The 17,923-nt window shown below is 41.2% G+C and overlaps 1 protein-coding gene across 1 annotated transcript in view; it reads right to left on the reverse strand.

Annotated features, from left to right (window-relative positions):
- Positions 1-3,211: 3,211 nt before the first annotated feature.
- evlb (Enah/Vasp-like b) overlaps positions 3,212-17,923 on the reverse strand; it is a 47,617-nt gene continuing 32,905 nt past the window's right edge. Inside the window, exons 4-13 of the mRNA XM_008285476.1 lie at positions 14,709-14,775; positions 9,020-9,087; positions 8,644-8,891; positions 8,241-8,341; positions 8,098-8,137; positions 7,817-7,868; positions 5,360-5,417; positions 5,210-5,270; positions 4,944-5,001; positions 3,212-3,291 (exon numbers count right to left, since the gene is read on the reverse strand). Coding sequence (XP_008283698.1) covers positions 3,212-3,291; positions 4,944-5,001; positions 5,210-5,270; positions 5,360-5,417; positions 7,817-7,868; positions 8,098-8,137; positions 8,241-8,341; positions 8,644-8,891; positions 9,020-9,087; positions 14,709-14,775 — 833 coding nt within the window. The remainder of the gene's footprint in view (positions 3,292-4,943; positions 5,002-5,209; positions 5,271-5,359; positions 5,418-7,816; positions 7,869-8,097; positions 8,138-8,240; positions 8,342-8,643; positions 8,892-9,019; positions 9,088-14,708; positions 14,776-17,923) is intronic.

Genomic DNA, 17,923 nt, shown 5'->3' on the forward strand with positions numbered 1-17,923 from the left:
AGATTTCTGTGTGATTCCTACCAAGATGTGCACTGGTTTCCCAACAACAAACCCCAGACGACTGAGGAAATTAAAGCATCATTGAGCAGAAAGAAGGTGGCCTTCGTTCGCGTACACTGGGAGACACTGAAGAAGGTACAGAAGAAGCTGAAAGAAGAGATTTCTGAGGGCGAGGAGCTCTACAGGAGGAAACTGGAGAAGAAAGTCCAGCTGAGGAACATCAGGGAGGTGTGGAGAACTTTAGAACCATCAGAGTCCACAAGGAAACCATCAGGGCTCTCTGATGGCTCTCCAGTTTCATCCATCCATCATCTATACACCTTAATCCTCACTAGGGTCATGGGGGGCTGGAGTCTATCCCGGCTGACTCAGGGTGAAGGCAGGTTCACCTGGACAGGTCACCAGTCTATCACAGGGCTACACTTAGAGACAGACAACCAAGCACACTCACATTCACACCTACGGACAATTTACAATCACCAATTAACCTCAACATGTTTCTGGACTGTGTGGGAGGAAGTTGGAGAACCTGGAGAGAACCCACGCTGCACGGGGAGAACATGGAGACTCCACGCAGAAAGATGCCAGGTGTCCCCTTAAGGCGGCGACCTCTTGCTGCGAGGCAACGGTGCTAACCACCGAGCCACCTTGCAGCACCACTTTCATTCACTGTTCGTTTATTTTATATTTGTTAGATCATAGGCTGCTGTAGGAACTCATTTCCAGAAGCTGCACTCATTTTTTCCCACAAATTTTGGGATATAAAATTAATTTTGCCTGTAATGCAGCAAATGCTAAACGCTCACTGTTGACTAGATTCCAGATTTATGTCATAAAATCGTCTCCTCCTAACCAGCAGACAATAATCAATCATAGAAAGCAACCTTTTTGTACATTGATTAATATCATTTCTACCGGTTTGTCTAATTTTATTGATTGACGTGGAAACCTGCTGATTATGAAAAATACAAACTATAATAAATAATGAAGATTGTTGCCTTTCTTTCAGCTCATGTGCATGTACAGCATATGTTCAAAGAACAGGTTGTTAATCAGCAGTAATTGTAAGTTTTTCCTTGAAAAGTTGCAGAAGATTTGCAGCCTGCAGCACTGACACATTATTTCTGGCCTCTCTCTCTTCGTGCTGCTATGTTTGATGTTTACGTCAACATGATGATCAAACCCGTGTCTAAATATAGCCTCACCGGCTGCAGACGTATGTATATATAGAAAAATGTGTCAGTTACAGCTGCACAGGAAGCAGCAGTTGCGACGGTTTCTGCGTTGGATGCCGTCTCTGACATATTATCAATATTTATGAACAGCAACCCTGTGAGTCACATTTTCTTTGTGTTAAAAGCTGTTTCTGGACTTTATGCTGCTTAAAAAGTAATTCAAGGGTCCAGATACCACCATTTAATTAAATTTATCACTGCAAGATTAAAAAAAGAGTCTAATTTATTGATTTAAAGAAGCTTTTTAGTTGTTTTGACAGAAAAAGTGTTGGTAAATAAAACAACTTAATATTGTGTGGAATTTAAACGAATGAATTCAAACCAATAGTTTAAGTTGTGGTAAATAAATTAAATTAGTTTGATAGCTTAATTTTTCTCCACATTGAGTTCAAGTCCACAAAAACCTGTTTATGCTCCCAATTGTTGCGTAATGTGTAATTAAAAATAGCATTAATTAAAGAGAAAAGTCTAATTCAACTCAGTGTATTTTGTTGGTTGAACATAATTTCATTAGAAGTTGTCATAACTCAAAAAACTGATGCAAACCTGTGTGTTTAATTATATATTTTTAGCCTTTTCATTTGTTTTTATGAGTGTACAACGTATTGAGAGTTATAAAGTATTAAAGTCTGCAGAGTTGAATGCAATCTGCTGAACACAGTATGGACACAGACAGCTGGAGACACAATTACACAACTTGCAATATTTAAAATTGCATTAAAAATATGCAAAAATTGCAAATTATACTGCAGTCTCAGTTCAACCACATCTACAGATAACTGACCAAAATGTTCATAAGCAGCCAAAAATACAGGAACTTTTTGTGTTAATTATTGATTATTATGATCTTTTGAATCCATTCAGCAAACGTCTGCAGGACCCCTTCAGTACAGCAGCTTCCTACGTGGTGTGCAACACTTTTAGAAACACAATCAGGCTGCACAGAAGCCGTTCAGATGTTTCACACGTCTCACTCTCTGCTGCACCAGCTGTAATTCGTGGCACATTTTCAGCACAAACGGGTTTTAACAACAGTTTCTGTCGGACGAGAAGCACCAGACGGGCGTCAAAATAAATCCAAACAAGCACAAAAAGGAAAGAGACGACCTCATTTATCCAAGACATTGTTCACAGTTTTATTTGAATTCACTTTAAACTTGGTGCGTTTCTTCTTCGTCTTTTTTTTATTTTTATTTTTTTTAAATTTTTGTTCTCAAACCAGGAAGCACTTTGTCATAAAAGGAGAGAATAAAATGAACAATACGTCACCATATCCTTGCAGCCAATAAACATTTTTATTAACAACATGATCACAAATACTCTGGTGTATTATTTATTTATCTTTTTCGCTCATGAGATTGCAGTAAGAAGTTTTTTATGTTCCGCCCTCAGTTTCAGGTCGAAGCCTGTTGTTTTTTTGTTTTGTTTGTTCTTTTCTTGTTCTGCCGTGGTTCTGGACAGAACTGTGTCGGCGGAAAAGGATAAAAAACCCTTAAAAAAATGCTTCAGGTCGGACGACGAGAAAACGAAAAATCTGGGCGTGCTTGTAAATGTGTCTCAGAAAACAACCAATATAAAATACAAAAGGCTGATGTGCAATAATGTTATGAGCATTATCATTACTATCATGTTCTCATTATCACCTCCTCATTATTACCGCTGTACTGGCTACACTACTACCACTCATATCAACGTTACACCGACAACCATAAGAATGATAGTAATAATAATGGAAATGATAGCAAAAACTTGTGAAAAAAAAAAAAAAAAAAGCAAAAACAAACGAGCTTTCCTTTGGGCCGAGGACAGAGTGGGGCGGGGGGCGAACAAACAGACAGAAATGTTAAGAAATCAGAGAAATCAGTGCGACAGTGAGCCCCGTTCATACAAACCAAACGCTACACAGACACGTCCGAGGTGTTGCAGCAACGTTGCCGCGTTGCTTCAACACCACGGCTGAACAGGATGAGTAGATGTCACAGTTTGGGCCTCTGGTCCTGACGCCTCCTCTTCCTCCTCCTCCTCCTCTTCCTCCTCGTCGGGGCCACAGCAGCTGCTGCAGGATCGATGGTTCCAAAAGGTTCATGTCTGGGAGACGCTCTGAAAGATTATGTCGTGCTAACTCGACTGAGTTCATGTCTAATGGCTGTGAGGAGAGAGAAGGAGAGGGAGGTCAGACTCATTAGATTATCTGACTTTATAAACCTTAGTGTGTCCTTAGTGTGTACCAGGATGTAACAGGTTAGAGGAACTACATCCATCCATCCATCATCTATACACCGCTTAATCCTCACTAGGGTCGTGGGGGGCTGGAGTCTATACCAGCCAACTTAGGGCGAAGGCAGGGGACACCCTGGACAGGTCGAGAGGAACTACAGCACCTATAGAAGTAGCTTTACCTTTTTATTATTTTATTTATTGTTACCTAGTTATTATTTTATCTGAGCTGGAATAAGAACACCACAGCGATCATCAAACAGTCCCAGCAGAGACTGCATTTCCTGAGGAGGCTGAAACAAGCCTCTCTCCCTGCCAGCGTCCTCAGGACTTTCTCCAGAGCTGTGGTGGAGAGCGTTCTGACATGCTGCTCCAGCTGCAGTGTGTCAGACAGAACAGCCCTTCAGAGGACAGTCAGAGGAGCTGAGAGGATCATCGTAGTTTCCCTCACCTCTGTCTGTCCAAGAACTTCTCCAGAGCTGCTGCAGGAGCAGGACCCTGAACATTGTCAGGGACTCCTCACAGCCGCTCCATGAAGGAAGAACCTCCAGACTGATCAACAGCTTCATGAGATACGCTGTCAGAATGCTGAACTGCTGATCCAAACATGCAAACACTTGTTTATTTAAATTGCTTAAAGTTATTGGATCCTGAAGAAACGCTCTCTTATCTTGCCTGTATATAATATAATATTATATATATATATAAATAATAAAAACACTTCTATTCTATTCTATTCTAAATTATTTCAGCTTTTTTGACACAAATTTCCACATAAGACTCTTTCACGTCAAAGTGAAAACAGATATCTGCAAAGTAATGTCATCATTTTATTATAATACTGCAAATATATACCTTAAAATTTTTTTTTTTTTTAAATTTACAGCCTCTATTATTGAATTATGGTACTATTTAAAAACGTAGAAATACTTTTACTGCACTAATATACAAAGACGTGTGATACAGTCTGTAATTGATCAATTATTGCAATTTCTTAAACCTTTTCATCACTCTATTTACTTTTATATAAGTGTGTATGTACATAATGTTGTTATTTATGCAAAAATGTGAAATTAGCAGGTTAATTTGAATTATTAAATACATTTAGTCAATCAGTTTGGCTTCGTTATCTACTCATTTATACAATATGCAACACAATCTGCTCACTGGTGGCACAAAGTGATACATATTGTTTTAAAACTAGTAGATTGCAGCAATGAGAAAATGTACTTACAGTGACTCAAGTATTCATTTTATCTGTGTGAGTCTCAAATTGCTGCCTTTGCATGTCCTGATGTGTTGGATTTGTTTAGTTTTCTAGGGATTCAGTGCAGCCTAGTGGCCACAGCCGCACATAACCACCAAACTCCCACCATCCCGTCGGACAGATTTCCAATTAAATATTCATTATGATAAATTAGGGGAGAGACAGCGGTCCTGAATGCTGATTGATTGTCCCTCTTTAGCGTTTCGGGAGGAAATTAAACGTACCATCGATGATTTCATCCTTCACTTTGTGCAATTCACGAAACACCTCTTCCAAGATTTCCTGTTGAGGCACAAACACATAATAGAATTCAGGGTTCATTATATGCTGCTTTAATAACACTAGGAAGTACATTATTTTACCATTTAAGCTAGATTTTAGGAAGAAAGTGGTCTTTGTGGATGACAAATGGTCGCATGTGAGGACTCAAAGGTTTAAATTTTGCCTTTTTGTGACAACATGCAGTAAAAGTTGTGTGTTTTTTTTTTACCTGTTTCATTCTATCGAGGTCTAAAGAGTCTGTGTCGCTGCTGCTCCCCGCGGCTCGTACCCTGAATAATAATAAAAACAATAATCATTTGTTCCTGACTGCTTGTTGCTGCATGAAAAACCCAGACATCCGCGGTGCTTCCATCCTCACCTGGAAACCATCGCCCGGTCTGCAGAGTTCGCTCGGTCCCACGGCTTCTTCGCGCCATCTGGATGACAAAAGACCAGAGTTGGATTAAACAACCATCAGATGGACAGAGATACAGAGAAACACAGACGAGTTATGCATCTGTAGTCACCGCAGGAAGAGATTTGGACTCGAAAAGCAAAAACAGAACTTGAAAGTACAAACAAAATCTGTAAAACTTCTCTGAGACTTCACACTTAATGGGCCGAATCAGAGATTTATTTAAAATCACAGCTCTGATGAATGACTGATGATAACAGAACACTTTGAATCAACTTTCTTATAACTTCTCAGCCACATACAGTCAAAGCGAACACAAGTCGTGACTGTTCCTGTAATCAGTTGATTCAGTTTGACCTCTGAACTCTGATTAGGGCACAGACGCTCCTGATTGGATCAAACCGAAGACAATCAGTCCGTGTTTATTTCTGGCTCAGACATATTCTGACATCTGCACGCCTCGCAGACATTGTGCACTAAAGACACGCTCTGTGTCTGTGGTTTAGGAGCTGATGACGGATTGTGTGGTGTGACATGAACTCTGCAGCAACAACAAACAACAAACAACTCTCTGCAGGAGGTCATGACAACGATAAAGACAGAAGCAACATGAAAAACACATTAATCTGGAGACAGGATCACTGTGAATAATCTCCAGCTGCACTGTATATTCAACACCACCAAACATTTATACAAATTTGAAAATAAAAATGCTAATATAAAATTTTAGGGATGTTCTGATCAGGTTTTTCTGCCTCTAACTGATCTGAGTCCTTTAATATCTTCTGACACTGAGTCCTAAACTGAAACCGTTTTCCTAAAACACAGCTGCACATTTAAGACACGTTACAGTGATTAAAATCAATCTAATGTTTATGCCTGACAGCTGAACAGCTCTGCAATGTATTAAGAAAAAAAACTGACTGCATGCAAGCTGTTCATTAGTGTTATTTTTATTTTACGGAAAACAATTTAAACAAATTTATTAGAATTCAACCCAGTGCAGCTTTGTTTTCTTTAGCAAAACAAACAATAAAACAAATTAAAACATGTCCAAATAAATAGCTCCATAAACATAATAATATAATATAAGAGTGGTTTTGTCTTTAGAACTTTTTAGGTGCAAAAACAAGTTATTTTTACAACTTTTTAGTACAATTCTACGCTATCCTTCCCTCAGTTTAGTCATATCTTAGCTAAATTTATCCATCATGACACATCTGTACACGTGAAAGGTGCATGTAGTCCATCATTATCTTCTTATTTATTCTATTTTTGTACATCTCGTCTCGTGGTTTCCTTTGCTTCGTTTCTATCAGCTGCTGTCTTGTGTGGATTTCCCCAGTGAGACATTAATCAGGTTTATCATCACGATTCCCTTCAGAGCTGCATCATGGTTGTAAAACTAAATCACTCAAAATGAGTAATGCAATCACAGCTCCACTTAGAAGTGGTTTAATAGATTAACACTCGCAGTCACAACAAATGATGCAGCATTGTAGGAAAGCTAACAAATTAAAAATTAACAACAGAAACTTTAATTTTACACTAAAGTGCTGAAGCCACCAGCAGTCTGATCTGATAAAAGACCTCGTAGGTGGTCAGGAACCTTCTTATGAAGCTCAAATACTACATCAGAGGCAAATTATGGCACTTTAAATAATAAAAGCTCCAAACGCTGCTTTCATTCTTCAATTTAAAATACCTCCACAGTTCACAGATTTCATCCTGCAACAAACTGTGCTCTTTGTTTACAACACTTATGTGATTACTATTATTAGTATTGTTATTATTGTTATTGTTGTGGTCTGGAACAGGTGCTCAACATGTTTCACTGCATGTTATCCTGTGTATAATAAAGGTCTTGAATCTTGACGTAAACAAAGGACTGAACTCAGATTCAGCTCAATAAAGTTTTAACCAATCAGTTAAAAAAAAATGTCAGATCAGATGTGAACATTCCTAATAAATTAATTTCAAAATGGAAAACGTTCCGCTTCATAACACGAGGAGGGTTTGGATTAAGTTGCTGGTTAGTGTAAATGCAGACTTAGAAGCTCTGATGAAGGTAAATATTGACGCTAAATGTGCAGAACATCATCGAGTGCGTTTACAAATACACCAGCTTTAATGAGCATTTTTAAAAACCTGCCTAAGCCTCATTCCAGTTTCCATAAACCTGAACATGGCAGCTCAATGTATGACAATAAATCTCCTGTTTCCAGAGCACACTTGCTTGCAAATGATCAGAACGCTGGATTTTATATCATCATGTAAACGGGGATATAAAGAATCAGGTTTCTTCATGAGAGAGATTAAGGATTAAAACCAGGACACTAAACATCCCTCATCATCCTATATTTTGTGTTATATTGTTTATTCCTGCACATTGGATGATACATAAATAAACTGTTTTCCCACCTGTAGCGTTCTGTCCACTCCGAGTGCTGGGCGACGGAGAATTTGGGTCGTCCTGGAGAAAACAAAACGCCGTCATCTTCCTCATCATGATGCCACAGTTTAAATGATTTATATTTATTAATCTCACCTGCTTTAAAAACCAACACAAGTTATTATAATCTGCTGTTTCCTATTATGAGACGGGGCTTTTATCAAATCATCTCCCATGAAGCAAATGATTATTTATCATGTGATCATCGACATTCTGATGTAAACCATCACCGTGAGGTTCAGGGACTCACATTTTGGCTGTCCTCAGGCTTCTCTGAAGCTGCTTTCCTTCTGGGGGGAAAGAAGAAGCCTCAAATAAGAACAAAGGGCTTCATCTAAACCCATGAATGTGGATCATTTGAACGAGGTTCATCAAACATAACGATGCTCTGACCTTCGTGCCAGCAGAGCGTTCATCTCCTCCATCAGGCCTCCGCTTCCACCACTTGTTCGGTTGGCATCATTTTTGGCGCCTGAAGAGCTGCTGTCCTCAGGCTGGGAGAGGAGAAGACAGAATCCACAGTGAGAAGATGTTTTAACAGGTTGACGTGCTTTTACATGGACGGTTTGATGTATTTGGATCTTTTTAATTGCTGACACTTGCTTGTGAAGCTATAAAACAACTAAAATATGTAGATTTTCAACCTTTATGTCTTGGTTTTTTTTAGTATCTGCTGAAAAAAGAGGGAAGTAAATGTTCATCTGTATGATGCATGGCTGTTATAGTACTGAACAGGTGCAGTTACATCCAGTCTTGCTATGAAATGTTCAAACACAAACATAAATCAGCGCCTCACTCTTTGGACACGACGCAGTTTGGCTCCAGCAATCATGGCGGCGAGGCCCGTCGGCGCCGGCGGTTCGTCGCCGTGGCTCCCTCCACCGATGGGCAGCGGAGGAGGAAGAGGAGGCTGCGGCGCCATGGCTGACGGCGGCGGCGGGCCCGGCGGCGGCGGAGGCGGAGGAGGGCCGCCCATGTTCATTGGTGGAGGTATGACTGGTGGGGCCACGGAGAGCACAGCAGGGTGGCCTTGGAAAGGAGAACCTGGAGGGAGGCAGTGAAGGAGGCTCATTAGGTTTATTATCATAATGTGTATTAACAGAACCACCGGTGAGTGTTTTGGTTCGGATGTGTTTCACTACATGAACTCCGGTTGACCTTCCTGTTCGTACCTGAGTTGGAGGACCGTCGCTCTCGCTCCATGTGCGCCTGCATCTGCTGCTGCTGCTCCATCATTTGCCTGAAGGGACACAGAGGAAACACAGCTGGTAACTTCATGTCGAGTCTTCTCCTTAAATTCTGTCGTTTTATTGTCCTGCAGAAACAGTCCAGCAAAACCTGAGAGCCGCAGAAAAAAGTCCTTCCTGGCTTAACGCCGCAGGAAACTTCAAAAACCGCAGTGACAAGTGTTTCATAAATGTGAAATGTACAGTAGCAGCTGCCAGATGCATCATGTGCCAAATATAGTAAAGATAAAAGCCCCACAAACGTAATTTATGTTGTTCAACCTCACTGCAGTTCCAGCTGCAGGAGGAAGGACGGCAGCTTCTTCATCTTAGATCTCCATCGACGTTTGTGTCAAGGTGATTTTTTTGTTTTTAAAGCTGTGATATGATGATGAGGTATTCAGATTCTTTACTTTAGTGAAAGTACCAATACAGCAATGTGAAAATACTCAACTTAAAGCCCTGCATGAGAAATGTTACTTGAGAAAAAAAGGAAAGCAACAAAAGTCCTGATTCGGCCTCTTTGACTGGTATATTATTAGATTATTAACAGTGAAGCATCAGTGTGTCTGCAGCCGGTTACTGGTGGATCTGCTGCAGGTTTAAACTACTTTATATGAGTTTTATAGACAGAAACAGAAGATAAATGTGAGGATCTGTTTTCAGTTTTCCTCTCATCTCAGATTTTTGCTGGGTCATATTTAAATGAAACCATGTGAGAAGTTTAAAGGGAGAAAATCACTGCTCACTCATCTGAAATGTGAACCTGACAACACACTGAAAAAAAAAAAAAGTCAAAAAGGTTGGAAACCACTGCTTCATCCTTTAACTAACGTGTTGTATTATCCATCATGTGTCAAATCGGCATCATAAAGAAGTCGTTGGATAAATGTAGTGGAGTGGAACGTAGAATATTTCCTTCAGAAATGTAGTAAAGTAGCAGAAAATTGAAAAACTAGACATCAAAGTAAACACTGAGCCACAGTAGCATCCACCTGATGAATGCAAATCTACTACCAGGAATGATGAAGAAAGCAAGAAAAACTGATAATTTATAGAAACATCTTTATTTTGAAGTCACAAAAGTGCCTGTTGAACTTGCTGCTGTTTAATATCAACTTAATATTTGGTATTTAAACTGTGCAGACTGGATGTTTTACTTTGTTGGCATCACCAGGCTGCAGGCGATTTAAGCAGCATGCAGACATCGTGGACTCCAACTAGAGGAAGTATTTTACTCAAGCGCTACACTTAAGTACAATTTACTTGAGTATTTCTATTTCCTGCTATTACTCCATTTGTCTGACTCCTTTTATTAGATGGAGATTCAACACAATGGATTTTATAACAAGCTCATAAAAGACTGATTAAAACTTCTGGCTTCCTCTCATGTCTATGGCTTGTTAACAGCTCCACCAAACAGTGACTTTGTCCCCCTCGAAGCTTCTCACATGGTTTCATTTAAATATGATCCAACATCTCAGCATGTAGCAAAACAATGAAATAAAAAGTGGAAACAGATTCGTATATCAGAACTTTTGTTTTTTTTTTTTCTTCTTTCCTCGCCCATTAATCATGTTTGGAGGCATCACATTTATTTTGCTGTCTCTGCATATAAAACTGGATGTAAAGGAGTTCAAACCTGCAGCTGCTCCAACAGCAACGTGCTGCCGACACACTGACGCTTCACTGTTAATAATATAATATTAAATCAGTCGGAGAGGCCAAACCAGGACTTCAACCGCAATGCTTTAACTATATTTTGCTGCAATTAACTTTAACTTAAGTGTGATTTTTCTTGGAGGACTTTTACTTGGCTCTGTGCAAGAAGCAAGAAGGTTGCCGGTTCGCGTCCCAGTGATCTCTCTGCATGGAGTCTCCATGTTCTCCCCTGTGCGGGTTCTCTCCGGGTTCTCCAGCTTCCTCCCACAGTCCAAAAACATCCATCCATTATCTATACACCGCTTTATCCTCACGAGGGTCGCGGGGGGCTGGAGTCTATCCCAGCTGACTCAGGGTGAAGGCAGGTTCACCTGGACAGGTAACCAGTCTATCACAGGGCTACACTTAGAGACAGACAACCAAGCACACTCACATTCACACCTACGGACAATTTAGAATCACCAATTAACCTCAGCATGTTTTTGGACTGTGTCCGGCTTCCTGTGTGGGAGGAAGCCGGAGAACCCGGAGAGAACCCACACTGCACGGGGAGAACATGGAGAGTCCACGCAGAAAGATTCGGGTGCCTCCATCGGGACGCGAACCGGCGACCTTCTTGCTGCGAGACAACAGTGCTACCAACTGAACCACCTTGCAGCCCATCCAGAAACATGTTGAGGTTAATTGGTGGTTCTAAATTGTCCGTAGGTGTGAATGTGAGTGTGCTTGGTTGTCTGTCTCTAAGTGTAGCCCTGTGATAGACTGGTTACCTGTCCAGGTGAACCTGCCTTCACCCTGAGTCAGCTGGGATAGACTCCAGCCCCCCATGACCTAGAGAGGATGAAGGTGTAGAGATGATGGATGGATGGACTTTTACTTGTAATAAAGTACTTTCACTTTGCTGTACCTGAAATTAAGTGAAGAATTTGAACACTTTCAAACATGACCTAAAGTTACCATCTTGGCTTTCTAGCAGTTTAACTATCACTCTCCTTCTGTCCAAACCCACATCTTTCTCCCTCATCTCCTCCTCCGCCTCCTCCTCCTCCCTCGATCAACCCTTCCCCGTCTTCCCTCACATGTCAGCGTTTGATGTGAGAAGCATATGTGTGTCACGGCTCAGGAGAGAGAAGGAAGAGAGGCAGCTCACGGCGAGGAAGTGGAATTTTCCAGCTGTGCGTTGGACAGCAGAAGTGCTGAGACAGCAGCCTGCCTGACGTGACAGCAGGAGCAGAGCTGCTGAGCAACGCTGCCTGGAGAGGAGCTCCGTCAAATTAATTTGTGACAAACACACATGCATAAGCGCACAATCTGCCCGCACAATCACCGCCGTAATCCTCTGCGCCGGAGGAACAGTTCAGTCGACACGGGATCAGATAGAGCCCTAACTCCCATCATATTTGTTCTCCTAAGCCGCGGCATTTGGCAATTGGATGAACCAATAGGCAGAGCCGAAATGGGTTTAAAAACAGCAACAAAGACCTAGTTGTGTCTGTCTGTGAAGTGCAGAGAGGAGCAGCAGCCACACTGGGAGCGATGCAGGCCGCTCTGCAAACCGTGGAAACTGCCTCAAGCAGCATTTTGAATCATCCATTATTTTGGATTCTTCAATCTGCCACTCTGATTTAGAAAATAGGGACTTTTTTTTTCATGCGTTTGAGTCAGTTTTGAAGTCTTTGTTTAACATGGGAGGTGGTTCTGTAGGAGACACAGTGGATACGAAGGGAGGAGACAGAATGAAAAGAGTATTAAAGTAAAACTCTCAAAGGGCAGCAGCGTGAGTTGAAGCTCTGTCTGTGTGACAGGTTGTCAGACACATGGGACTGAATTTACTACTCTAATCCTCACTACTGCTCCCATCTGGACCAAGGTCGCTAACAGTTCAGCCGCCGGTTTGGAGATGATTCTGAATCCAAGTCAGCAAAAATACAAGAAGCCTCACCGGTAAATATTTCGGAAGCAAATGTCACATCACCGGTGGGAAGCTCTAAATATAGCCGAGGAGCTTTTATCTTTTTCGAGTATGGAGTGTTTGGAGTGTCACTCTGACTGTAGGCTGGTGCTTTTCTTGCACTGCTCGTCACAAGCACTCGACATTTACAGAAAAGCTTCTTGTTGTGGGAGACGGATATTACGTGAAAACAATACGGGATCAACCACCAGGGCTGAGAAATGAGCAACAACAACTGCAGTTCCATCAATATCCACTCAGTCCAACGTTAGTCAATCCCTACAGAGCATAAATAAAAGACAAACTGGGTTTAAAAAGTGCCTTAAACCTGCATTATTTTCTAACAGCCAGCAGGGGGCGACTCCTCTGGTTGCAAAAAGGAGTCACATTGAGATAATGACCCAGTTTTCTCACGTGATTTATTACCTCAGTAAACATTTTCTTGATGCGTTTGTGGTCTCATTTGCTAGTTTTAAGTCTCCTTCAATACAGCATGATGTTATTTTGGTAAATTATGGTTGAATTTAGAGTGAAATAGACGATAAATCGGAGTACGCTTAAGGTGGGGATATCTTGTGATTGTGGCTTCCTTTAGTTCTCTCTTATCTCATCACTTCTGGTTGTAAAAGAGCAAGATGACGACGGACAAATTCCAAACTCAAGGCTTCTAAACAGTCATCTTCAAATAAATGTGGATTAGTCCATCTTTAACATACAGTCTGTGGTCAAACCCCACAGACCCCCAAGTTAAAATGTCCGACTGTGCAGCAGACATAAACATGTTTACACTCTGGTGGTCTCCATAGTTAACTTCCCCAAGAATTTTTAAGTAACTCACCAATTTCTATTTTACTAAGGTTTAAAGTTGCGCATAATTAAGAACCTGTCACCGCCTCAGCTCCACTCACGCTCCACCTCATTACTCACTTTTGGATTAATCGGAAGTCAGGAGGCGTCACAGATAAAAAACATGGCGACTCAAACCCAACCTCCATGTTCAGAGACTGTCAAATCACTGACTGAATGAGGACTCTGATGGCGACTGTTTAACACTGTTATTTATGTGAGTCCACATATCTGTAGACTTTCCCGAGGCAGGAGCCCAGAGTTTATAGGAAAATTGGGGATTTATAAATGTGGTTTCCCCCAACAAAAGGCACACAAGCCAAGCACGGGAGGTGCCGGGAACAAATCCAAAAGGAAGTTTATCTGCATGTGGCTGTTGAAGTTATTTATTGTAGAGTTTGTTTGTATTTTCAGTCAAACATCTGCACAGGATTTACAGACGTCATGGCTTTACTGACTTTTGGCAGTTTACTAAACTGTATAAACCCCGCAATGACACAAAAAAGGAGCGCTGAGTGGCTGATCAAACTGTAAATTAAACACCAGTCCAAATGTACTTTATTTCGTGTTGCTGTCACGATAGTGTTTCCTAGCAAGCATCAAACAGCAGGGAAACAAATGGTGAACTTTGAAGTGCTAAAGAGCGAGATGTTTCTGTCAGGAGCTGGTGGAGAACAAAAACGGAGCTAAAAGGAGGGTGAATATGGAAATTACAGTCATCTGTTGCATAAATATGCAGGGGTTTTTTATGCATAGAGGAATTTTTAGCACCCCTACAAGAGGCTTAAACATGTGCCAAAGGAAAATCACCAGCATCAAAATGATATGAACTGAGGTAGAAGACAAAAAAATTGACCAGTTTTGCAAATTGGGGTGGCATTACTCAAACAGAACAAACATTTTTGTTCATCAAATGGTCAGAATTAACAGGAAAATGCAAAGATTTCTGTTAAGCAAGTTAGTAAATGCAGACTGGTTATGCTTAATATTAAGCATCATTACCTACCAAAGGCCTGATCAGAGCCAAGAAAAACCCTGACCTCAAGATAAAAACTGTTTCCTAACTTGTTTCCGTGCTCACCAGTGTCCAAAAACCTGTTCCTGTTACATAGAGGTCATTCAGACTTGAAGGTAACAGAGTTTTTAATTTGTGTGCTCTCAGAAAACAAACGTTACCTCGCTCTCTGAGCTTCTATCTCATCTGAAGTCGGTCCATTCTGGACATGGCGCTGGAGAGCTGGACCTAAAGACGCAAAGCAGAAAGAGACACAGATAAAGTGAAGTTGACCTTAATAATCCATTACCAGCGCTATAACGGTAATTAAAATTAGTGCCAGTCAAGACAATTAACCAGCGAATGACAGGGAATTAAACAGCAGTTAATCATTACGTCCTCCGTTTTTGTTTTTTTTCATGTAATGTGCAATGAAAAGCATATTAATCCCTCAGTAAATGAGCATAAATTGATTCATCCACTCAGGCTGTTGAAGGGAGGCAGAATCTGCAGCTGCTTGGCTTTTTGTTTTTTTTTCTCTGTTTGCTCCTGAGAGAGAGAAAACGCTGCTTGGCTCTTAATGCCGAGCGAGTTTGAAATTCACACAAATGTCAAAAACCGGCGCCCAAACAGACGTCAAACAGAGACCCGCGAGTGTTATTCTCTGATGACTCGGAACCCGCCGACGGGTCTTTGTGTTATGGAAAGTAAAAACTGAGCACTCGAGCCAAGTCTGGAGAGTGTTGGAGCTGCAAACAGACAGACTCAGATTGGAAACAGAGGACGGTCTGGCGAGTGGAGTCGACAACACACTGCAGCGAGGTCAAAAGAGAGGGAGAGAAAAAAAGAGAATTTTGACTATTTTTCGCCCCTCCTTGTTTCTTCAAAATCAGCTATTTTGCGTTATTCTCTGTATTATCTCTCTGATGATATGAGCTACAAGGCACTCCGCAATGTAATCCGTTTAACGCCACGAGTGAGATCTGCAGATGAGGAGCCAGATAGCGAATGTAATTAATTTAAGACGCGATAAGACGTCAAGTCGAGGACTTACAATCAAATCAGAGTGAATCATCAGTTTTCAATGAAATATTTCTCATGATTGATCTCTTCTGGGACGATATTAAACTTCATGTTCCTCCCAAAACCAACTTCGGGGGGAAAGATTGAGAATTTACGCTCACGTTTGTGTTTTTGGCAGCCGCCTCTTGGACCTTTCCTCCAAAAACCTTCAGTGGGAGAGTTTCATTTTGCTGATTTATGTTTGGCTAATGGAGAGCTGTAAAAGTGCATTAAACAGAAGCACAACCTGCCGACCTCCGTCCGATGAAAGGTGGCCCTTACGTAACAGTTTTACAGCTCGGCCGGGCCGTTTTCAGGGTCGATACCCGGTGACGACACTCTCCAGCGCTCGCGTCTCTAATGGAAGCGACTCCGGAGCTAATGGCTGCCATTGATCAAGTTGCAGAGGCCCAAAAATAACACGGGGATGACAAAAGGCCTGACTCACGCCGACTATCGGGTACCTCACCGTGTGTACAGGAGCAATGTTTGACCTGCAAGCTAATAACAGCTCGGTTTCCTTGTTATTATTTATCTACAGCTGCAAATTCTTTAATTTCAGAGAGAAGATTTGAGGCTGCGTTATGTTCACTGTGATGCCGGTTTGTTTCCAAAGGTTCAGTGTTAAACAGTGTAAACATTATTAGTGTCTTTTTCCCCATTATTACTACTTTAAAATGGAAAAGTCTCAAAAGTGTGGATTTTACTCAGCTTTTAGTTTAGATTAGATCAGGGGTGTCCAATCCTGGTCCTCGAGGGCCACAGTCCTACATGTTTTAGATTTTTCCATCTTCCAACACACCTGATTCAAATGATCAGGATCGTTGTCAGGCTTCTGCAGAGCTTGATGATGAGCTGATCATTTGAATCAGGTGTGTTGGAAGAGGGACACATCTAAAACATGCAGGACTGTGGCCCTCGAGGACCAGGATTGCCCACGCCTGGATTAGATTGTACTTTATTCATCACCACAAATGGGGAAACTCTCTTGTTGCAGCAGTACAGATGCAGAAAAAGAGCAAAAAATAGCAACAAGTCAACCTAAGAAAAAAATTGTGTACAAAAAAAAAAAGAGGACAAATAAAAGTATAAATAGGAAGAGCACTGCACATAACATATATTGCACATGAGAAATTGGTAGAAATGTGTGAAGGATAATGCACACGAGAAAAATGGGTCGAATATTTAGTCCCTATAGGTGTCATTTATGCAAATTTAACGTCTATTAGGATCTCGGTTAATTGCACAAAACAGCTAAAGATTTTAAAAAGTTAAAGACAAAAAATGTCTGCGTCAAACCTAATTCTTGCACCTACATCAGTCTTAATCATAACTACCAAATGTTAATGTATTTTAACCCTTTAAATGCCAGTTTGTTTACATGATGCCACTGTTGTTTTATTACGGCGAGGTCAGTCAAACTGCCCTGCACACTGCAAAATTACATAAAAAGGGTGCACAGTGTGTTGAAGTGACACTATGGGGTCCTGACGAGGAGAAAGTGTCCGTATATGACAAAAGTGGGAGACACACCTGGATCATAATCTATGTAACATGCAGAAAAATGTAGATTCTGAGGTAACAGAGCAGTTCACACCAAGGGCAGTAGTGAAACAGAAAAGCGGCACATTGTCACTTTAGAGATGACAGAACCGGCATAATCTGGCAGTTTTGCTTGATAGATAAATTACATTAATGACAGAATGATGAAAACTGCTGCTACACTTTTTGGACACCAGAAACAGATGCTGCTTGAACATTTAATTCTCACTATTTACATTTACAATATAATAAATTTGAAGTCAAGAATTTGAGTTTTTACTGAGTTACTGTTTGCTATTTATTACAATTAAAACCAAATAACATAACTTGTAGATGCTGTGAGTAGATAAGAAGCATTTAAAACAATGGAGTGACTGAACAACGACACTACTACTATTACTACTACTACCATTACTACTACTACGACTACTGCTACTCCTACTACTACTACTACTACTACTACTACTACTACACACACATGCACAAACCTAAAAGCGCCGCTGTCATGCAGGAGTTCACACAGTTTTACTACGTACACGACATAGTGAAGAAGAGGAACCGGCTGTAGCAGACACAGAGGCACTGACAGACCCACTCCCTCCTGACCATCTCTCAGCCTTCTTCCTCTTCGTCTCCCACCATCACCTGCCTCTATCTCACCTGCCTTCCTCCTCCCCCTCCTCCCCCTCCTCCCCCTCGGCGGCAGGATCATCTGTCATCTTCTTGTAACCCAAACCAGCGGCGGCAGCAGTGCAGCGAGCATCTCTGGGTAATGTTTCAAAAGCCCGAGTTC

Source organism: Stegastes partitus, unplaced genomic scaffold, assembly GCF_000690725.1.
Source record: "Stegastes partitus isolate 25-593 unplaced genomic scaffold, Stegastes_partitus-1.0.2 Scaffold403, whole genome shotgun sequence".
Taxonomy (NCBI): domain Eukaryota; kingdom Metazoa; phylum Chordata; class Actinopteri; family Pomacentridae; genus Stegastes; species Stegastes partitus.